At 35.4% G+C, this 23,017-nt stretch overlaps 1 protein-coding gene across 4 annotated transcripts in view; it reads right to left on the bottom strand.

Annotated features, from left to right (window-relative positions):
* ATRNL1 (attractin like 1) overlaps positions 1-23,017 on the bottom strand; it is a 464,278-nt gene that overhangs the window by 66,672 nt on the left and 374,589 nt on the right. For 2 of the 4 annotated variants that reach the window (XM_029958558.1, XM_029958556.1), the window contains one exon: positions 18,147-20,011. The exons of the other annotated variants lie outside the window; for them this stretch is intronic. In XM_029958558.1, the coding sequence (XP_029814418.1) occupies positions 19,952-20,011 (60 nt within the window). In that variant the 3' untranslated portion in view covers positions 18,147-19,951. Of the gene's footprint in view, positions 1-18,146; positions 20,012-23,017 lie in introns of those variants that run through there. 4 annotated transcript variants of the gene reach the window in all.

Here is a 23,017-nt window from a genome sequence, read left to right as displayed (position 1 = left end):
GAGCTTTTATTGATGGTTGTTTGGTGTGATCTATAACTCATATATTGCTCATTTATGAGTAATGCAGTCCTCCCAAACTCTCGCTCACACACATATAAAAGATGAAAACATTCAATAAATATCACTTTAGGAAGGCCACATTATTCCTGAATGTCACAGCTTATGCAAGTCATGCTGAAGAAAACATAACACTAACTGACAGCACAAAATTACGTACTCTAAGTACATTATACATTTTAGAAAAAGAAGTAATTTAGAAATGTGAAATGTTTCCTCTTTCCTCTCAGACAAGTTTTTTTTAATCTCTGGATCTAAAGACAGTGGCTTAGTTTCTGTTAATTCAAGTGCATAATCACAGAATGGGTAAGGTTGGAAGGGACCACAGTGGGTCATCTGGTCCAACCTCCCTGCTCAATCAGGGTCATCCCAGAGCACATTCCACAGGATTGTGCTGAAATATAGAAAATGGTAAAATTCTTATAGTTTATAATTTCATCTAGCAGGAACCATTTTACTGTCTGGGTTGCATTTGATAAATAAGAGGGATTTCTAATAGCATGTCCTTTTTCCTGATGGTACCAAGGTTCTACAATTTTCAGTATGCACAGGCATCCAATGCCTTCACCATCAACAACTCCACAGCACATAATGATTAGGGAAAGATCTTTACATGATCAGGTTTTCTAAATTTTGAAGAATTAAGGCTAAAAGGTTGTATGACTTTCTTTGTCTATAGTTGGTCACTACAATTACTCTAAAAATTTAAAATATCCAAAATTTTAAGAAGTTGTATTACATGGCCCAAAACTTTGGGAGGAAAGGTTGTTCTTCCACTAGTCCAGATTAAATGCAGAACACAAAATCAAAGAGTATATGTAAAAAAATACAGTTAGGCCTTTAGAACCAAGCAAAATTAAATTTAAACCAACACTATTATACTGCATCCTTGACAAAGACCAAAATGATAGAATGTTGCTTTTCTTTCAATGCCCATGTTCCACATGAAGTAGAGATAGTACTTTAATATAATTTAAAAATATATGTTAGCTATTATAACATCATTTGTTTCAGTCACTCATTGCTAATACCTAAATATGAAGTAAAAGTTCAAGCTGACAGCATCATAAATTACAAGAAACCAAATGAGTACAACATACTACACTTGCCATCACACAAGCAGGGAGATTGCAAAAATAACAGAAATCTTTAATTAACTCAGGAAATTAAAAGGTGACTTTATTAAAGAAGCTTAATAACAAGACACACTCAGATGAACTCACGAGCACATGTTAATCAAGAACAAGGAATAATTTCAGGTACCTGACTAGGTGCTTATACACAGCTTAAATTAAACAAAAATTAAGTGTTTTAAACTGGTACCCACATGAATGATGAATCTATGATATTAAAGACTATAAACACAGGCAGTGACCATAGGTGTCTAATAACCCAAAACGTGAAGCAGAGATGATTCCTTAATGAGCACAAATTAAATGACAAACTACATTGAGACTCATTGTGTGCTTTACCCCAGAGAAGATACTATGGATTCGGAGCTTATTGCCCTATGTTTACATGTAGGTAATAAAAACTCTTATGTGGGTGGGGTTTTTCAGATGAGAAATGCACTAACATTCAATTAACTACTGCAGCAAAGGTGAGATCAGTATGTTCCTAAGTTTTATTTCTGATAGCTGCCTAACAGTAAATCCTTTGGTTTCAATAATCATATTTACTGAATGTGCACTATAAACATAGACAATAAGTAGTATTTGTGGAAAACTCACTCTATACATTCAATGGGCATTTATGTAGGGTTCTTTCCTATTCAAATATACCTACAAATATCAATATTGGGAATAAATATATGTCCTACAATATTTAATTTGAGAAAACAGAAAATTTTACAGTGTGTCTACCAACACATAACATTGCTGCTTCAGTGATATTCTTAATGGATAACAATCGAAAACAAGATATTTCAATTAAGAGTTCTACAATTAATTCAATGACTTAACTACAAAACCTCCCTATAAATAAGTAATAGCCTCCTGAAACTAGAGCATTTAAAACACAGGTTGAAAATATAAGTATCCTGAATTTAACGGGTACAACTATGACTAAGTTATTCATTAAATAGCACCAAATATAAGGATTGCTCTTCTTTACTCATGTGGCAAATATTTGGAAAGATGCAGTCTTCCTAGCTCTAACACAGCTTTCAGCAAATAGCCACAGACTTCAGCGTTTACACTTCCAGGGTAGATTTTCAGTCTCAAACAAAGGTAACTCTTGTCTAGTCCAAGCCTCACAAAATTGTTATGGGCTGGAGCATTCCAAATGCTGCTTTCAGTGGCAAAACACAAATTCAATGCAAACAGTTTACACTGAAAAAACTGAATTATATTTGAAATATGTCTCAACATTGTATGTACACGTGGCTTTGATAGTGATAAACTAGCAAGTGAATTTTAATACTAGAATAGCCTTTTAATGAACATTTGGAAATAATCTCTTGGCTTTTCTAATCTCGGTCCTTATTCATCTCAAAAATTCTGATTTCATTCTTCCTACAAAAATCTGTTGCATGAGTTACAGATTTAGAGTTACTTAATTTATAAACTATATTTTTTTAACTCATTCAAATGAATTTGGCCATGTACAGTGCTACCACATTTATTCTCAGCAGCCATGCCTCCCTACCCCCTCCTCAGTTTATTAATTTCCTAAAGGAAATTGCAAGTTAATAGAAAAAGCAGCACTGGAACTGCCTCACATCCTATAGTTATTAATTAAGTAAAGTCTGGTTCAGTAACTCTGGATACTAAAAATACAGAGTTAAACAAAGCCCAGTGCTTTTTGAAATGAAGTTTCAACTTTGTCAGTCATTCTACAAAATTTATGCATTAAGGTCTATATCTTTCCTTTAAGAAATTTTTCACAAAACCTCAGAGTTAAAAAAAAAAGGGCTCCTGAGCATTTCTTTTGAAGGAGTTGTGTATGAATAGTGAACCATCAAAGTAAGTTATGTTACTGTCATGTAAGAGCCACTGGCTATATAATTCTCCTTTACTCCTATATGCAGATTATTACCCTGCAATTAATAAAACAAGAAGGTGCACTTCTGATTTCATTGACAATATATAGTAGTTACTAAAGCTTAAAATTCACTAATTTGAGAAACTTTTAAGTGTTCCTGATACCTGAAGTTCTTACAGGATAATTTACAGTTGCATTTGGTATTGAATGTTAAGTCAGTAGGTAGCATGCTGAGAAAAATACACTTAAGCTCAGGTTATAACAAGTCTATTCCTTAATGGTGAACCTTTTCTTAAAATTGAACAGACTATTATTAAAGTGATTTTTTAGAATTGAGGACAATAACGGGTTCAGCAACTATGTCAAATATCTTTTAAATTCTGAATGGAGCTAAACATATAAAAAAATAATTGCAAGTTTTAAGGTTGGAAACAACTGATGCTATAAAGACTAGTGGAAGTAAGAAATACTGATAAATTTGATCTGTGAATATGGATCTTACAAAGAATACTTGAAAACAAAACAAATCAGTATTTATCTCATGGAAGAATTGAGTCCCCTCTTCCCTTAGGCAAACTAATGGATGGGAGCCTCTAACTGGAAAGCAATGCCAAGGAAAGAGAAATGCCACAAAAGCCATGATTTTATGACAGATTAAATGAAATTGCTTATTATAGATGGACTGGCATTCACCTTTGATTAAGTAGTAAATTAGATTATTTTACTCTCATATCTAATACTTGTGTCATGAGAGGAGTTTGCTGTGTTTGTTCGAAGTTAAACAGTAAGTGATTGCTGCGACCTGTCTTCAGAGGCTGAACTGTGCCCTCATTATCACAGCTTACACCTTGGGAAGAGGAAAGGGGAGATGCTTATAATATATTCCTCCTGGGAACAAAGAGAAACAGAATTACTGGCAAGGGACTGCAAGGCAGATGCAAGGCAAACCCCCTGCACTTGCCACAGAAGGCACAGGAGCATCCTGGGCAGCGCTGGCACTTCTCCTGCTCAAAAAGAGCTGCCAGCTTGTGCTCCCCATCTTCAGCTAGAGGGCTTTGAGGGCTTTTTGTATGAAGGAAGCAGAACCCCGTCTCCAGCCCTGTCTCCGGCAATTAGCACCTCCATCTGCCAGTGTCTGTAACAACAAAGTGTTTGGTTGCCAGCCCGGGCTGCTGCCAGCCTTACAGACCAGTGTTTATAGCAAGAAGAAAAAACAAAAAAGGGGGGAATTAAAGATCACTCATATCAATAAAGCACAGAAGTTACACAATAGCCAGCATCAAAGTTTTGTTAACTATTAAACGGAAAAAAAACCCCAACAGAAAAAACAACCAAAAAAACCCCAACCGCAAACCTCAACAATTTCTAAATCATTAAGTATAAAACTAAAGGAACAGAAAGTATTACAGGTTTTTTGTAGAGGTTTAAAATTTATTCCATCACCTTGGTTTCATGTAACACAAGTGAGTTTATGAAAACTGATGAGTACTGGAGGACTGCTTTTCAGATTTGCTGTTGCTTTTCTTGTATTAGGAGATTTAGGCCCCCTTTTTTTCTTCCGCTCAAATGGATGCAAACTTGTTGTGCATCGGTAAACCTTACCATAATTTATATTGCCACCTATGGTAAAGAGTACACAGCAATTATGAGGCCTTTTAACTTGTTTACTTCCATGGAAAGGCTCTTATACTGAGCTGCAGATACACTGATTACCTCAAATAGTATGGACTATGGCCATTAACCCAAATTAATTTCAATTTTTTTCATACCTTACAAATGCTTTTGGTCTACTGCACCTGAGCTCCAGTTACCTTCTTTCCTGCTAAACATATTCAGGCCTTAAGGGACTTTGGATACTTTTGAAAATCTTTTAAATGACAGTGTTGAAATCCTAGTTTGAAATCTGAAGGATATATTCCTATCTGCTGTGTCATCCCATGTCTGCTGGTGGTACTTCAGTGTAAAAATTACTGTAAATCATTTCATATGAAAGAAAACAGATTTAGGACACAGGTTTTAAATCACAGTAACTCCTTTAAAATTTCATGTGCACTAACTGCTCAGTTCTTGAGTTGGGAATTGGTGTTACCTTTCTCATCTCTGCATCACAGCACACTGTGCTGGATTTCCCAGCACAACTATTCATGTAGTCGTACCCTGAAAGTTGGACAGCTGCAATGATCTACCTTAAAAATAACCCAGACAAATAAAGACAAATTGAGGTATTTTTTAAGAGTACAATAATTCCTTCATTCATTTCATAGAATCATTGTTCAAGCATATTGGGGGGCACAAGTGAAAGTGTACATGTGAAAGGTACAAATGATAGAGGCTTGATGCAGGGACTGAAAATATTGTGAGTCAGTAGTGCCGCTAACTAGCCAAGAACATCAAACTACACATTCTTTAGCTAGCCTGTCTCTTTGCTTACAGGAGCTAGTTTCTCTCAAACCAGCTATTTATGTTATTATACTAATCAAACTTAGTCCAATTTTTTACAACCTGTATTTGACTGGAAGTCTGTAATTTCTTTTTTCAGACTTTTGCCTGAAAGCAGGCCTGTTTTTTATTTCAGAAATACATTAGTTAGTTTAAAAAAATATATGGCTTTTCTGGGAAATCTTTCTTTTCCTACTGAGTATGTGATTAACAGGCTGGTGAGTTAAATTTTATGTAAGCAGGATATATATCTTCAACCTCTTAACCATCTTGTCTCAGTTTTTTCTAGAAGATCAGGTCTATTGCAGGAAAAATGGCCACTACTTCCCTCCCAGGGAGATGCTTTTTAATATATCAGCTCCTTATCTTCCTTGATCTAAAAACCCCCTTAACTTTACCAGTGAAGAAAACCAGAATGTAAAAGTAACTGCTCTCACTCCTTGCTCACAGCAAGGTGAAAGCACTACGTGCTTCCAGAGCTCTGTGGCAATTCTCACTTTTCTGCATTTAGAACTCAGTTCCCAGGTACTGCTGTTTTGGCAATCATTGCATAATGCTGACACATTTGAAAATAAATTAGGCACATCCTGCCATAATAACCTTCACTTATGAGTGACACAATAACTGAAAGTTTTTATTGGCCTGGGACATGCCAGAACAGAAAATGCAGAAATGAAAAGATATCACTTTCCGCGAGGCTTCTGAAATCATAAAATCTTCCTGTCAGCGTGCTAAAGGAAAAGAAAGATGTTACAATAAATTCATTCATATAGATATGATACGAAATTACTAAAACAGCTGCTTACGTACTTGAGTTACTGACTGTTGCTGTGCTAAAACACTAATTAAAAGTAGATAGAGAGAAGATAGTATTGACATTTAGCATTTCCTGCAAAGTCACTTCTAAAAATTATTACTATAATCCAGGTAAGATGCACTGCTTAATGCTTTTCTGGCCAGTTTGTTCACGTTTTTTTTATTTAATGACAATACTCAGCCCAGTATTATTTAACTCTTTCCATCAGACATTATATTATATGCCATTTAAAAAATTCTACCATAAATTTCTCTTGTAAGAGGATTAAACCCAAAGTAGCTCTATCCAAATTAATTTAGGTAAGTACACTAGATAAATAAATCAACACCCTTCAGCTCTCAGAAAGCACTTCAAGCTATTTCAAGTCATTAAAAATACTTTCAGTTTCAACATTTTGGCTCTTAGAACAGTCTTAATGGTTATATGACAGTATGTTCTACTACTGGCAGTACAGCTTTTATTACATGCCCTGATCTATTTGATGATCATGGCAGCTTTTGAGAGAACTACAAAAGAAAGCTAAAATAATGAATTATTTTTCAGACAAGACTAATAAAACTGTTAATCAAAAATACCATAAATGTCAGAAGCTCTCATAAATTCTACATTTAATATATTCCTCCTTCTAAACATTCAGCCAATAGAGAAAAATTCCAAAAGCGGATTAAAAAAAAAAAAAAAGAGCATGCAAGCCAAGAAAGAGAACAAAAGCACTCCATGTACACTTACAAAATCTCACCATTTTATTTATCTGATCTCATTTACTGATCTATGAACTAGTATTATTGTCCTATGACTTCATTTCTGCCATCTTATAAACATCTCATATAGATTAATAGGATTGTGTTTGATTTCTGGTTAGATTATAAGGTATTCCCATATGACAAGATACAGTCAATTATTTCCCCTTGTGCCACTGTTATGAAATATTAGTAGATTTCAATATACTTTTATCAGAGTAAGAATCACTCCCCAACCCATTTTCCAGTGACTTGCATATCACTGATCCTGAAAAATAGACTTTCAAAGCACAACTTGAAATGTATCTATCCAATTTATAACGACAATTTTCCTATTTTTTTGTGACATTTATCAAGACTAAATGTTATTTGACCCTCTTTTCATCCACTTTTAAATCCTCCTTGAAAAAAAATTCTCATTGGTAACTGAGGAGAATATAACTGCATATATAACATTGTGGATTTGCTAGCAAGAATTCATTTTGCATTTTTATGAGATTCCAAGAATACTATGTTGGAAACTAAAATTATAGAGCTGTCAGTTATGTCTGTTGGATCATGTACTTATGTTAGTACGATGCTATGAAGTTTCAGTAATTTTTTGTGGGTTTCCATAGAGCTGTGCAGATGCTTTGTTCTACCTACAGTGCAAATACCTGCTAATTTGCTTCACTTTCTAACCAAAAGCACTGCATTAAATTAAAAAAAACCAAAACAAACCAAAACCAAAACCAAAAAAACACAACAAAAAAACCCCATAAACCCAACACATAATGCACAGGAAAAAAGATGGAGCTTTGTAACAGAAATCAGAGAGGCTTCCAGATCCCTTGATAACAGTGGTGCAGGAGATGGCCATTTTCAGCCACAATATATATTTCGCTTTACCATCCACACACATACATAACTACCTCAAGCAACACCTATAAAAATAAGTAGCCATTAACTTGAGCATTAGCTACTGTTTCTTTCACAGTATAGTCTCATGTGAACAGAGTGTATATAGATAAATATTTCACACCTTACAGAGATTGCACAAAATTGTTCCATAACCTTCACACCCACAGGAGAGTCCAGTTGCCTAAAATCCATGGTTCTTGGTGCGAAAAGTGAAATCTATCAAAAAATTTCCATCGAGTACTTTTAGGAGTACCAATGAGACCCTTCTGAGAGTGCTGTTCCAACACAAGAGCATCAGAAGATATACACAGTCCCTCTGTTTGAAAGCTGTGATAATGGATCCTTCTCTACAGTTTCCTCTACAGTTCTCTACGTTGATTATTTATAGAATAATCAATGGCAGAAATTGTCACCATATGCTTGATGTTTCATCAAATATCCAGCCCAGTTCATTTTATTTATTTGTACTTTTTTAAAAATGTGAAAATTTCTTAATTTTATTCCTTTCCCTATATATTTCCCACAATTAATATAATAAACAAGATAAATGTTACTGGTAAATTTTGCAAGAATATAGAAAAAATAAAACTGAATTATTTTTCCCATTTTTTTTCATTGGTATAGGCTTAATCTTTTAACAGGTGACTCTGATAAGGACAATTTTTAGCTAGTTTTAGGAAAGAAACATAACATTTATTGAACCTCATTTTTTTCCACATTTTGTTGAAACATCATTATGGAAGAATAGGGTATGAGAATTCAGGGAATACTGTCATTTGAATATTGCATTACTTTCTTAATTAGGAGAAATCTGTAGTCATCACCTGAATAGTTACATTCATACTTTATTAAGGTTTGATGGATTTAGAGTGCCCCAATCAATATGTTAGGAGAAATTAGTACAGGAAGGGGCAATTCCAAAAACTGTATGTATTGATTCACTTCAAGCATAAGCATTATGTTTTTCCCAATGTATGAAATGCTATGACTAACCAGGAAAGCAGTTTGGTTTTGTAGATTGAAGCCTGGACTCCTGTTAGCTGAGAGATGAAATGCTTTTGGGCAGCACAACTATGTTTACAGGGACTTTTCAACTCAAGCTTCACCTGCTGTATCTGCTACAGCAGCAGTTCCAATGGGATATGATCCTTTCAAGCTGAGATTTATTTCACTTCATTTTAATTAACCTGATCACTATCTAGCCATACACATCTGCTAACGTGAGACACCAAAACCCCCACGTTTCTATCGTCATCTGCAGAAAGTGCCATGACACTGTCTAAACATAGCATGCTGTCAGAGATTTGAAATGTCAGAGGAAGATGGTGAATCAGACTGTCTGATTAAAAGAGTGACATGAATTAAGAAAAGGAGATTAATGAATACTGCAGAGTTACTGAATTCTGTTTAGATTATCTGATAGAACCCAGCATTTAAGTTTGAATAATAAGTACAAACAGACAATGGACAAGTTCACACATATTGATTGCAGCATTAGCCCGAAGAGCAAAACACACACTTAAACCCATAAATCATTAGCAAGCTGCAATATTGACCACATTACTAGCTGTCAAAATTCAGTTTCAGCTTTCAGTGAAATAAACAAATGAATTGTGTTTATTTTTGGTTTTTTTTTTGTCAGTGTCAATCTTGGAGGAGGAGCACACAAAGAAATGCGTTATAATATTTCTTGTAGTTTGGGATGAGTTTTTCCAAAAGCACTGGAGAAAAGAACAAGGTAGATTTTTATACTTTCTTATATACTTTTATATTGCACTCATCTTAAAAGAAAAATACGGTGGCAGTGCTATCATAAGGCTATAACTAACTACTTAAAATTTCAGGAGGTGACAGTCAAGAATTAGAAGCAACCTACCATAATCGCTTTGTAACTTTAAATATGAATGGAGCAATTTTATGTATGGAAGCAATATGTGAATCTTACAAAGAAAAAGAAAAATGAGGGAACAGAGGAATCAGGAGAGGGAATTCACTATTATTTACTTCATATGAATCAGTGTTTTGTTCTGTGCAAACTTATTTTATTTTTTTAGATCTCCACCTAAAGCAGAGGGAGAAACTCCACATTGCTGAGTTCAATTCACCTGATTGGATCAGTCTCAGGAAATCTTGCTGGAAAAAAAAATCTCTGCTCTGCCACTTAATTGTTCTGTGACCCTCCTTAAGTAACTTCACCTCTCTCTGTTTCCATTTCCTTGCCCATTCTTTTCAACTATAAAATAAATATGTCTTACCACACACTTGCACTATATGTAATTCATTGGGAATTCTAATTTCACAATTGTATAATAACCCAAATAAAGCATAACAGTTCACCAAATTATGCAACAAAAAAGATATGAAAGAGCAGCAAGAGAAAAAAAATAAATTTATCTGACTTTTAAAACCAAAGGAGAAGATTTGAATAGTGCCCTGAGAAGTGCTGAATAAACGCATTTTGTTGAAAATCTTATTTATTATGTGATTATTATAAGCAGACACATCAGTTCTTAATGAATGCCTTCTTCTAAAATGACACAGGAAAAACTAGATTTTTCTTTTTTTTTAATCCTAGTGACATTAGCCTCACCAGTATCTGTCCCAGATGGAGGTCTGGTAGCAGATGTCTGTCTGTATGCAGAGATCATTGACCTCTGAAATCTGAGCTCCATATTAAAGACCTTGAGGATGACTCTTTCTTTTTTTTTTTTTCTTTTTTTAAGTGAGAAAATCACCCCTCTTTTTTTTCTGAAAGAAAAAAACCCAAAACCAAAAGCAAACAACACTTTGTTTTATTGTGACCCTAAATCCTCATTAGAATTTACTTCCACTGACTTCCTTTTGATAAAAAAAGTTTCAGTGTCATTCTATAGAGGGTCCAGGCTAATGAGTAAAAATTTGTATCTGAAAATTCAGATTTTTATTTTCATAAACCCAGATCCCCAGCAGGATCAGAGTTACAGTATTCTGTCTCAGACCCCCTGTGATTTAGAAAATCTAAATGGTCTACTGCTTTAACCAGCAACATTTCTAATTCATCACCTCTTGTTTTGCTCATCCTGCCTTTAAATTTGACAGTGATCAGGCTGCCATGAGATCATGCAAAATGCACCAGTGAAGCTTAATGTGTGCAATGACAGAGGTACAGGAAACAACTAATTTCTCATTTTCTGCCTCTTCCTCTCTTTCCTGTCAAAATTCTAATTGTATTAAAAAAAAGCATTTTACTGACATTGTGTCAAGTAGTCATAACTGTTACCCAGCACAAGTGTTTGATTCTGGTTCCCAAATAATAATGTTAATGAGATAACACAGAGCAGAGGGAGTGTGGGCTGCCAAGGCTGTGCAGCAAGCTACAGCAACATTTCTAATGCAAATTGTTTCCTCCTGGACACAACTGCATTTGATTTGAAGATTTCTTAGCGTATTCATTTTCAGGCTGTATCATCCAACATGCTGCTTATATCACCATCAGTTTGCACAATCTTGTTTTATGCCAAAAAGAAGTTTTAAAAGTAACATGAAGTCACGGTAGAAACTGTATAGACAGGCCACTTTAATGTTCTTTCAACACTGTCTTGCTCCACACTACATATTTTTAACCATAATTTTCAACCTACATCATTCACCTTTTTCCAGCAGCAGTAGTTACATTAATTGTGTTGGGAAGTTATTTTACTGTATTGCACCATCATATCCAATATGCACCTTTCCTCCTAAAAAAAGTGTGATTTGCACTTTCAGTGACTTTGGATTTAATTGTAGCACCATCCTCCGTTCTTTCACAGAGGAAGAGAACTAAAGTAGATCTTACTGGGCAAAAGTAATCTCTCCTCAGACCTCACTTTTTAAAACAAACAAACAAACAATTTGTATTGCCTCCCATTCTACTTTAATTATATCCACACCAAATGTCTTCCAGTTAACTAGTTTAAGAAGAAAGGCTTTGTAGTAATTGCACACTCAGCTGGGCTCTTTGTAATTCAGTCTCTAATGGCCCTTGGAGGTCCCTTGACTCCTAGAATTCTGTATAGGCACCAGGGATCAGATAAAAGGGATGCAGTCCTGTTGGTGAAAATGCAAAACTGAACAGAATCAGCTACTTGCCATCCTTTTCAGATGCTTTATATGTGCAGGGTCAAAAGAACAGACTACAAGTTGCATACTATTTGCATTCCTTAATGAACTGCTGGAGGCAATTGGGACATCGTAATAATGAAGACAACCTAAACAGAACATAATTAAAAAAACTTTTTTGTTGTATTTTTTAATACTGCAGTTAACCCCAGAGACACACAAAACATGCCTTTCTATTTTGAAAATGCTTTTACAATGACCTTTTCATCCTCAAAGAATGCACACCGTATGCCAGGCAATCTATGTAAGTATCAGTGTTCTCTCTTCTGATTTACAATTAATTTGTTTTCTTTCCAGGTAAGTTAATCTATTTATAACAGACCTTATGATGTTCTATACCCTCTTCTCCTGCTTGCTATCTGCTCCATTTCAACATTCAGTAACCACAGGGATTTTGCAACCACCCTTCCCAGAGATTTTTCCATCTAACTTTTCATTACAGAGGCAGAAACTGTACACCTGCAGTTAGGGTAAAAGTCAGCATTCAAAGCAGAAATTAAATTTTTTTCTTATATATTAATAATAAATAAAAAAATACATGATTAATATCACAGTACTTTTCCTACTACTATGTTTGAATTTCCCCAGAGTGAATTGTGATTATTTCCTCTAAAAAAAACCCCAACTACCCACCCCTCAAGAAAACCCACCAAAAGCCTACTAAGAAAACAGAAAAACTCACCACAAACACCAAGGTCCACATAAAAAATCCCATGGAACACTCACCAAAATGAGGATTTATTTTTTAATGAGTTAAATAAAACAAATCTCCTCCTCCCACCCCTGTATAGTTTAAAATCTTCCAGTATTGTGCCTGTTTCTCTTTTGAATACTGTTCTCTGAAAGTGACAGTGATTTCCCCACACAAGTCTTTACAATTAAATTTTTTTTTCCTTCAGTGTTGCCAAATAATACTGTTCTGTTCCAGAATATACATGAGGAACCACTCTGGATACTTAGCATCTCTCAGTGCTCTCCCTGGAACTGAAACAAGAGGCTAACTTAGAGAAAGACTTTCACCTCCTACAGTTCTCTCTGAAGCTGTTCCTCCCTCTCCTCAAAGCACAGGAGACCCACCAGCTGGAGGTAATGGAAGAAATATAGAAGGTGATGGCCTTCCTAAAGGAGGACAATTCCTCATAAGCTTTTCAGACAGGCAAGATTTTTATATTTTAGCTTTTCTTGACATATTTCTGACTCCTCTGTTTAGGACCGACATGGATGCTTAGCACAGGAAGCATTCCTGATGTGCCTATCAGGAACCTGACAACAGAAGGAATTAAAATACAGGATTGAGTAGGGCATAACTGAACTGGTAAAAAAGGGTATGCCACATTGGAAATATTCTGCAAGGCACTAAAAAAATAAATCAAAATTTTACATAGAGATGTAATTTTTTTTTTTAAATAAGATTGTAATTAAAAATATGAAACTCCCTTTGATTGAAGTTATTAAGAATTCTTTATCAGCTTTCATTTTTAGCAAAGATGACCTCAGAATCTTAATAATTTTTTTTTCTGCAGCTCTATAGTGTAAGCCAAGACAATTGAACCATTTTAGCATCAATGGTAGGTGCTCAGAGAGGAACTCAAGTACTATTATCCCTGATACCATCAAACACTATAGTTTGTGCTGGGTATAGCAGTTCAGAAATGTGTCATGGAGATGGAATGATTCATACTTTGTATTTTTGTTGACAATAGATGTTAATATTTTCTGGTATTTAGAGTGTCAGCTTTTTGACAACTTATATTGCATTTTGGGTTTGTTTGGGTTTTTTGTGTTATCTGAAAACTAAATTGTGTATGACTTGGTACAAAATGAAGCCTATCACTTCACTACCACTTCTAGCCTCTCTCCTTGTGGATATTTTTTCGCACAGTAAATATTCTTGTGAGAAGGCAATGATATCTTGAGAGGTGATGTGGGGGTGAGTGGATAAAGAACAAAAATAGGAAAAAATAAGGTTTACAAAAGTACTTGTATCTCAGTCTGAACAATGATTTTTGAAGATGTTTTTCTTGAGAGGGGAAAAAATCTACTAATTCATGGTCATTAAAACACTTCATATCTTATTGTGATATTCACATCTATAAAAATCTAGAACTAGATATAAGCTAAATAATAAAACGGCACAAGGTCCTCCTCTGCCATCCCACCTCAGAATATTCAAAAATAATGCCGAAATTGGCAGAACAATACCTAAAAATTTGGTAGAAACTTCCATGGAAAAGATGGGATAGAATTTAAGTGGACACATTCTTTCCCCAAATCTGTACACTAACTTCAGAGTGCCCTCCAAGACCCCATACAAAGCTTCCAGATAATAGTAACTGTACTTACAAAAAAAAATAAATCACAATATTCAAGTCCGAGATCTACTGTTTTAAAAGCTCTATTTTACCCTTCTTGCTTGGAAGCAGCAACATGATATAACTCAGGTGTTGGGCTCTGAAGTACACACCTTTTTTTATCATAGCTAAGAACTTATCATAGAATGTTAAGGGGTTGGAATGGACCTTGGAGGTTTTTGAAGCATTGTTGAAGAGCAACAGAACACAGAAGTTTGTACAAAGGAGGAAATGTTAAAACGTGACATATCTAATAAAAAGGAGGTAGCTAGGCTTGTTACAAAGCTCAACACACAAAGAAGAAGAATTACAGACTTATTTCAGAACTGCAGCCTAGTCTCATACACCCTAAAAGACTTTGTCTTGAAAGCTGCCCGTGACACGATGTGCATATGTAGGACAACAGAAGAAAGGGACAACGAGACCAGCAGAGTTGCTGCATTTCATACCGGGGTCAAGATCATTTTACGGTTCATGCTTTGCCTGCAGAAAGTATCTAGGAGCAAATTGTCTCTTTCAGGCTCTCAAAAAACTGTTACTGCAATGAAGGAAAATCATTCCCTGACTCCCAAAGGAAAATTATTCCCTGCACATTATTTTTGCTCTCTCCCTCTCTCTCCTTCCTCCCACATCACATAGCAATAGCATCTCATGAAAGCAGAGTGGCTCCTATCAGAAGGAGGAATATTGGACATTTATCAATAAAAGTTAATAATGTGACCACATTTACAGTAACAGACTTCCACAATAAAATGATACACAAGGTAAATAAAAAGTTCCAACTTTTCCAGGAAGAGAGGTGTAGTAGGAGAAAAGATTACCATAAACAAAGTTATCACCTGGTCATTTCTCTGATATCTCCTAGCTAAAAACTAAGGCTGCAAAAGTGAAGCCGAAGAGACGAAAGGCAAGTAACAGCACTGCTTAAAAGACCAATCCACAGATATTCATTAAAAGAGGTCAAAACCATGCAAAGGAAAGGCCTATAACACACTAACTTCATCTTTGAAGCCTTGAAAGGCTTTCTGTCCCAGAAAGACAAAACTGCATTGAGCATTGCAGAATCTTTCCAGTTCCAGTTGTCTCTGCACAAGTCAGACACACATACCAAAAAAAAAAAAAAAAAAGCAAGATCAGTAAGATTTGGGAGATGAGTGACCATCACAGAGGTCCAGGAATGAAAAAGAAAACCACCTCTAGAACATCTCTGAAATTGGGAAAACAACCAGAAATTATATGAGGATGCCTGTGAAAAACATAAAAATTTGAAAATAGCCTAATTTCTGACAAAGGCAATATTACTTATATTAAGATTATTTATTAAAGATTTTAATTAACCACATCAATAACAAGAACTATGAAGAATAAGATACTATAATGGGAAGACTATGATAGTAAATAAACACTCACAAGATGCCTCAGTTTGCAAAATTAATTGTCTAATTTGGCTAATTTAAAACAAAATCTCCATAATTTCCAAAGGGAGTTTTTCTGTCAGGCATTAAGCTTATGCAGGGCCAAGGTTATAGTGTGTTTGTAATCTAGCAGTGGTAAAGATGAGTCTATGACTTAATACCATAACATGCATCATGTGATAGCAGAGTTCTACTTAGTGGGAATCCTGTGGACACATCCAATTGAAATCCAGGCAATTTAGCCTTTTTTGGAGCAGGGGTGTCACTGCTTTAGGCCTCAGCTGTCACTTCAGAAAAAGCACTGCACAGGCACTAGCCTGAGGAGCACCATCCACTCCACCAAATAATAAAACTCATACAACATACTTATTTCCATGATAGCTGTGTCCCTCTTCTGACAGTTAGGGTTAAACATTTCAGACTGAAAAGGACCTAAAACCCCAAGTCTTTCTTGGTAAGCCACCAAAGAAGAAATTCCACAGTAACATCATCCCTGTACACATATAGTTCTGACCTGTGAAGCTAAAAGCAGTTACAATTCTTTTTTTTCAAGTCTTCTGCCTACACAAAGGCATCTGTCTGCCTCATCAGACATTACTGAGATTGCATGGACACAAGGTTACTCTTAACAAAGTTAACTATAACATTTCTCACACACATTCTCTGATGCCAGCAGCATGTAATGTAGTTGCTTTAGGCTCTATTTTAATAATTTTCAAGTGCCACTTCTGTAGCAAAAGTCAAATCTCACTGTTCTACAATACTACTGTGGTATTATGGTACTCATATCTGACTCATCCTGCATAAAGAAAAGGGTAAACTTCCCTCATTCAGTAATTTTTGTATCAGACTTAGCTGCTTGCTCTTGAGATGGCTCCTCTTTTAGAAAGATATGCAGTTTTGATCAAAGACTTCCACTAATGGAAAATCTATCATATTCCCAGAATGATGCATTCCAATAATAAAATACTTTGGCTTCTGAAAATGTGCATCATCTTTCCTGATCAAATTCTCTGACTTTCAGGCTCAGCCTCAGGATCTTGTTATGTTATGTCTTCATGATAAATGAATCCCCAATACCAAGCATCTACACTGTGTGGAGTAGATATGTCACCTCTTATGCTTTTCTTTGACAAACAAAAGCAAACAGGAGAAACCAGGAGCAAAAAGAAAGCCGCCATATAAATTTGCTTAAGGTTGGCTCAGTGTTTCTAAACAAAAGCTGAGTCTCATCTTGCATACAAAGTAGGATTTTTCTACCTCCTAATCAAGAGTCAAACACAGAAGTTCAGATACAATGGAAGTCACAAGGGATTATTATCCCGAAACAAAAAGATAAAAAAAGAAAAGAAAAAAAAGAAAAAGAAAAGGAAAAAGAAAGAAGACAAGAAGAACACCAAATACAAGTTTTTTTCCCATATCCTTTCTATGTTAAGATAGACCTATCAGAGTTGAATGAAGTAAGGAACTTCTCAGCATGTGCCCAAACAGGTAATATATGAGAAATCCTCACACACAGGATTATTTAAAAAGTCTCCCTGTAACGTTCCTTTTAAATTATATCATGGATTTATAGTGCTTTGAATTAGGTAGAGTATTGGTAAATAAGCATGGGAACTTCTATCAAAGGGAGAGGAAGCTACACAAGTGACTTTGGAGACGAATGCACACCAGATTTTGCCACACCACCATACTACTGATGCTTAAAGTAACGTGGAAAAAAAGTGGATAAGGGGAACATCTAGAAAACATATGAAAAAGGAAACATCTTGTGGTCTAATCTGACTATTATTCACCTCTTGGGACCAGCAACAGATCTGTAAAGAACATGGTAGCTCTAGCATCAGAAATAAAAAGCAGTAACGTGAACTGAAAGTCACATATCCAACCAGCAAAGTTTTCTGGTTTGTTATCTTCAGCAAGTTCTTTAGAACAATCACATGGAAAATAACTCCATAAAAGAAGCAAATATTCCCCTGCTGGCACAGAAATAGACTCAATCTTAGGAGAAGCTCACAGCCACACAAAAACATTGTCTGAAAGGAAGAAATTTGTAAAATCAGAAGTGCTGTTCAATTATAATGGTGGCCAATAGAGAGGAAAAGTTAAGTTATATAGATATTTAAGTTAACCTATGACTGACTTTACCTGGTTTTGAGCCATGATTACTGTAAAAACATGTTGCTTTGGTCAAGCCAGACATATCTTCTGGTATTTTGTGTTCTATTTGAGAAACACTCTGGACCTCTTTGCCATACACACTACTCAATAGCAAAACATTGGTAAAGGTTTTTTTTATTAGTTCAGTAACAAAACAGCATCAGTACATTAAGAATCAGTGATAAACAAAGGAGTTTAACTGTCCAGCATCTAGAAATCTTACGTTGTAGCTTGCTTTATGTATACACACATTCCAATGGTCTCAATGCATTTTTACAAGTTGGTAGCAGCTTATATTAACAACTTGCACACATGAACACACACATATATACCTCAATAAGAATTATTTCATATTAATCAGGCTGGAAAAGAGATCCTGCAGTAGCTGACATTTCCAATAGTCATGCACAATTTTTATGAATAGTTAAGGCCAGAAAACAGGGGGAGAGGAAGAGATACAGAGAGATGCAAAAGACAAGCAAGTAAAACCAATAATTGATGATAGGTTCATGTCTCCCAGTCCTTCAGGTCAAAAGCTAAGGCTTGTTAAGAGGCAGTGTCCCTATTATCAAGTCTACTTCTTGGCTCAAAACAGCTTCTAGAACTGTATTTGTAAAGCTAGACCAGGTGGGAGGGCAAGAAAAAACAGAGCTGGTGAAGAAAGACTTTAATTTGCAGAGGGCATTTTAGAGAATTAAATTCATATGTCCTCATCTTGGCTCACCTAAGCTACCCTGGAGGAGGATGCATTTTTTGATTAAATAGTTTCTGTTCAGGTCTGTCCTTTGAGACATATGGTGACTACATAGGCTAGGGGTCACATTTTAGATCAGAGATACTATAAATTCTTGCAGACCTACTAAGCAAGCCCAGTTGGCACAAAAGGTACTATGGCATGGGAGTTGGTATGGAAACAGGAGAATCAATAATTCTACCCAAGACAGTGAAAATCACTAAACCTCTCTCCATGTGGATTGATTCAAGGACAGACAAAGGCAAAGCAAGCCCTTTAACTTTGGTACAGTATTTCTCTGTATGTAGTAATTGTTTTTCAACACATTAGCAGAATTACTCAGGTAACTAACATGGTTAGGTGACATGTCTGTATACAGACACATTTTGAAGGTCAACCTTAGCACTCTGTGGTTCAAGTCATTCTAAGATATTAAACATAATTGGTCTAGCAGAGCTATGACTTGTTAAAAGTGAAAATAAGGACACTTCAAGAAGTGAAATAATTAAATGTATAATCAAGGTTCAAGTATCTTGAATATTTAGTAAGGAAATGTACAAAGTCACTAGATATCCTCCTATTGACTTAACATAGTTAAACACATTTGAGTAAGAAATGTTTGAATGCCCAGGCAGCCACGGCTGACCATACTGTGAATGTCAGTTCCTTTACTCAGTTAGGGAACTCTTGCCATTTTAAACTTAGGCAAATCATTAACCATGAAGAAAAGCTAAGATTATTACTTAGCTGCCTATTCAGCTGCAGGTACCAGCATGGTATTGTAATCTGATGAACGAAGCATAATAAGTATTTTCTGCATTTACCTTTTGAACTGAACACGACACACATAAATCCCAGAGGTGCTAACATCACTGCAGAAACTATGCAATTAAAATTTGCTAATCTAATTTGCAAATAGAAAGCAGAAAAACATAAAAATGTGTGTGAGGCTTTTGGGGAGCCATAGGAGACTGGTGAGGCATACAAGCATGTGACATTCCATAATACTGAGGCAGGCTGGCTGCGTGTCAGCCACTGTCACTGCACCCTGCAAGAATTCAGCTGCAAATCTTTGTTTCCTTTATGTCTTTCATATCTTTGCATTTCTCAAGGCAAAAGGCAAAGACAAAGTCTTTCAGCTGGAGTTCTTTCATCCAAGAACATTCTTCATCCAAGGCCAAAGGTTCACCATATCCTAAAAGGCCTTTGGATCTGCATGTTCAGTCATCTTCATCCAAACGTATTTCTTTGGGAGCATTATTCAGTCCTTGTGGCCGATCCTAAAAGAACACCAATAAAAACTATCTTCATTCCTTCAAATACAATCTTCAATGGTTTTATCCCTAGGACCACTGTATGACAGCATTGTGTCAAAGGTGCAAAATGGATTCAGAGATATTTCAATTAAAACCACAGCACATTGAAACAGCTTTCCTATAGTTTTTGACGTTCTAGTTTTGGTCAACTCCATAGATAAAGGTTTCCAAGGTGAAATAGGCTTTCTGGAAAACCACACATATAAATACAATATTTTTCTCCTGTGCTGACAGATGCCTAGAAGACTGCCTGTTAGCTTTCCTGGGAAAACATTTCTAAAGTGATAAAAATTGTGATTTAAGATCCTATCTGTGTATTGCACTACTACACAGTACTTTGAATACAAGGCTCTAGAATATGAGGAGTTCTGTATCCACTTAAATTGCTTTACTGGAGTAGGGAGAAGCAAAGTTTCCTCTGTATGGAAACAAGACAGTTACTTAATGGTGCACAATAATGCTATAGAACACAAAACACAAAAACCCTGCAATTGTAACTTGTGATTGCCTTAAAAACCCCCAATGTGTCAGCTAATCTGGATTTCAAAGAAATCCCGTTCTTTAACCTGTCCATTGTTATTACACATCATCTAGCTCACTTAAATTTCTCCCTCTCCTTTTTTTTAATATATGTGAAGTTTTCCAATCCTTTCTTTCCTTTTTACTTTTTTTATATTTTCCCTGAGCCATCTATTAATCTCTTCCTTTCTTCCTTCTGTCCAAATATCTTCTTTAGCTTTTCTCTACAGGTAGCCTCTCCCTGCTACCCTTCTTTTTATTCCACGAGCACCTTTATGATTTTCATCTTGGCCTTTCTCCCTCTGCATCATTCACAACAGTTTTAGCCTCCAGAATCTCTCTACCCATTCTGGATCTCCTGCCCCTTTTCAGCCTACTGCCCCACAATCACCTTGAGTTCTTTGCTTTTAATATTTTTTTATTCTTTTCTTCTCTTCATATTCTTCTTTCACCCAAAGCAAATGTAATTTCAATTTATTTTTTTTTTATGTTACCAAGCTTCTGCTATTGCAAGACCCTACCAAACAACTGGGTCACAAACTGTTTCTAGAACACAAACTGTTTCTGTCTTGTCTTAATAGTATGAAAAGACTAAATTGGAGTTAAAAAAACCAAATGAAACTAAACCACAAAACCCAAAAAACCCTTCTCCTTAAAAGCAGTGCTGTCAATTTTCATTATTTTATTACAATAACTGAAATAATTAATTTTACTACTACTATATCTGCAGCATTTGAAGGACATTCTTTAAAAAAACTCACTCTAAAGCAAATTTTAAGTTTTGATGGTTACAAGAAAAGCATAAAACATGTTCCTGTCTTAGCTAAGTGAATCACAAGTGAGAAAGGGTATAATTCAACCCTAATATTTTAAAGTCTTTGATTTTTAAGCTAGGTGTATAACTATTAGCATTCTGACTCACAGGGCAGACATAAACCTGATGTGAATAGAAGAGTAGACTGTGTAACAACTTAAATCCATACCTGAGTTTGAACTATTTTGAGTTAACAGTACATAATGTATGGTCAGAATATTAAAGGAAAGGAAGAAAAAAAACCGAAAGCTGATCTCAAGCAGTGACCACATGAATGCCATTAAAATGTCAGTCATTACACTAAAGTTGTAAAAGCAGACAAGAAGATTATCTCATAACTTTTATTCAATTTTGAATGGAAATGACCAACAGTGACAAGTGTTTGGTACTTTGCAGATTTCAAACCAGTAGTAAATGGAGAAAGAGCTCAAATTTCTGCATCAGTTTGTGATATTTGTTCCTATCAAAAGTCATTTCTTGATCTCAAATTAGAAACCATTTCCCCTGCAATGGGAAATGAACAGGTCAGATATAGGATATTAATGAGGATTACTTTTTCCTTGAATGGAATGTAATTAATACCCCTCACTAATTATCTCAAAGAAAGATGAGGGGGAAGAAAAAGAAGTTGCTTTTTCTTTTTTTTTTTTCCCCCCTCAGCCTCCACAAAACCTTTAATTGTTTTGTTTTATATCGTTCCGGAACTAATACAGTTAAGTTGCCCTCAGGATTCTTCTTTTATGGTTCTATCTACTTTTTCAGTGTAAGAATAGAAAGGATTAAAATTTTGATTATAAATTCTTTGAAATCCATCTTCTAACATAAACGATACCCATTATGCTATGTTTACATAACTGGGCTAATTACTTACAAAAATACTTCTCTATCGATTCTGTGCTGAGGTGAATTTAAAGACACTGAAAGGTTCAGAAATCAAGTACTTTATAACATTAACTTTTTGAAAGATGATAACAAGTTGTATTAGCTCAAACAGAAGCTTCCTATTCCCTCTCTATTCTGCCTTCAAGGCCTGAACAAAGCAGATATCAGATTTTAAATCTGGTAAAACTCTGATGGGATTTGGTTTGTAGAAAACAACAACTCTAGTTGTCTCAAGTTCATTAATTCTTTAGTGTCCTTTGTTCTTTAGATTTTCATGTGTAATCTAGTTTTCTGTGCATCAGAGTCAATAAATAACTTTTATCTGAAAGGGGATAGTGATATAAGGTACAGTGTATCTTCTCGTAAAAGCAAAAATCATAAGCTTGTTTTAACATCAAGACAAGTGTAAAAGAGAAATTAAAGATAATTGTGTGACCAGCAGGCTAGAAGAAGACCGAAGACAAAATGAGGGTGCATGCTTTTATGTCATTTTTCCCCCAACAAATTTCAGGCCTATCGGATATTAGACCTAGTATATTACGCAATTAAGGATCATTTTCTGGATGCTGAGGCCTTCCTAAATTTATTTATAAACAGATCTAAGCTGTTGCTTTCTGTCCTGGCACTGACAGTAAGTAGTTCTCAGTTTTCCCCAGCTGACTCCTGGAAAATGCAGTACAAAAAAAAAAATAAAAAAAAAATCCAAAGGTGCCAACAGCAAGCTTGGGGCTGGGTCAATGTTCTCCTTGCAGTGT

Source organism: Manacus vitellinus, unplaced genomic scaffold, assembly GCF_001715985.3.
Source record: "Manacus vitellinus isolate BGI_N305 unplaced genomic scaffold, ASM171598v3 scaffold_15_pilon, whole genome shotgun sequence".
Taxonomy (NCBI): Eukaryota; Metazoa; Chordata; class Aves; order Passeriformes; family Pipridae; genus Manacus; species Manacus vitellinus.
The sequence above is the reverse complement of the archived record's forward strand: the minus strand, read 5'-3'. Positions and strand labels throughout refer to the sequence as shown.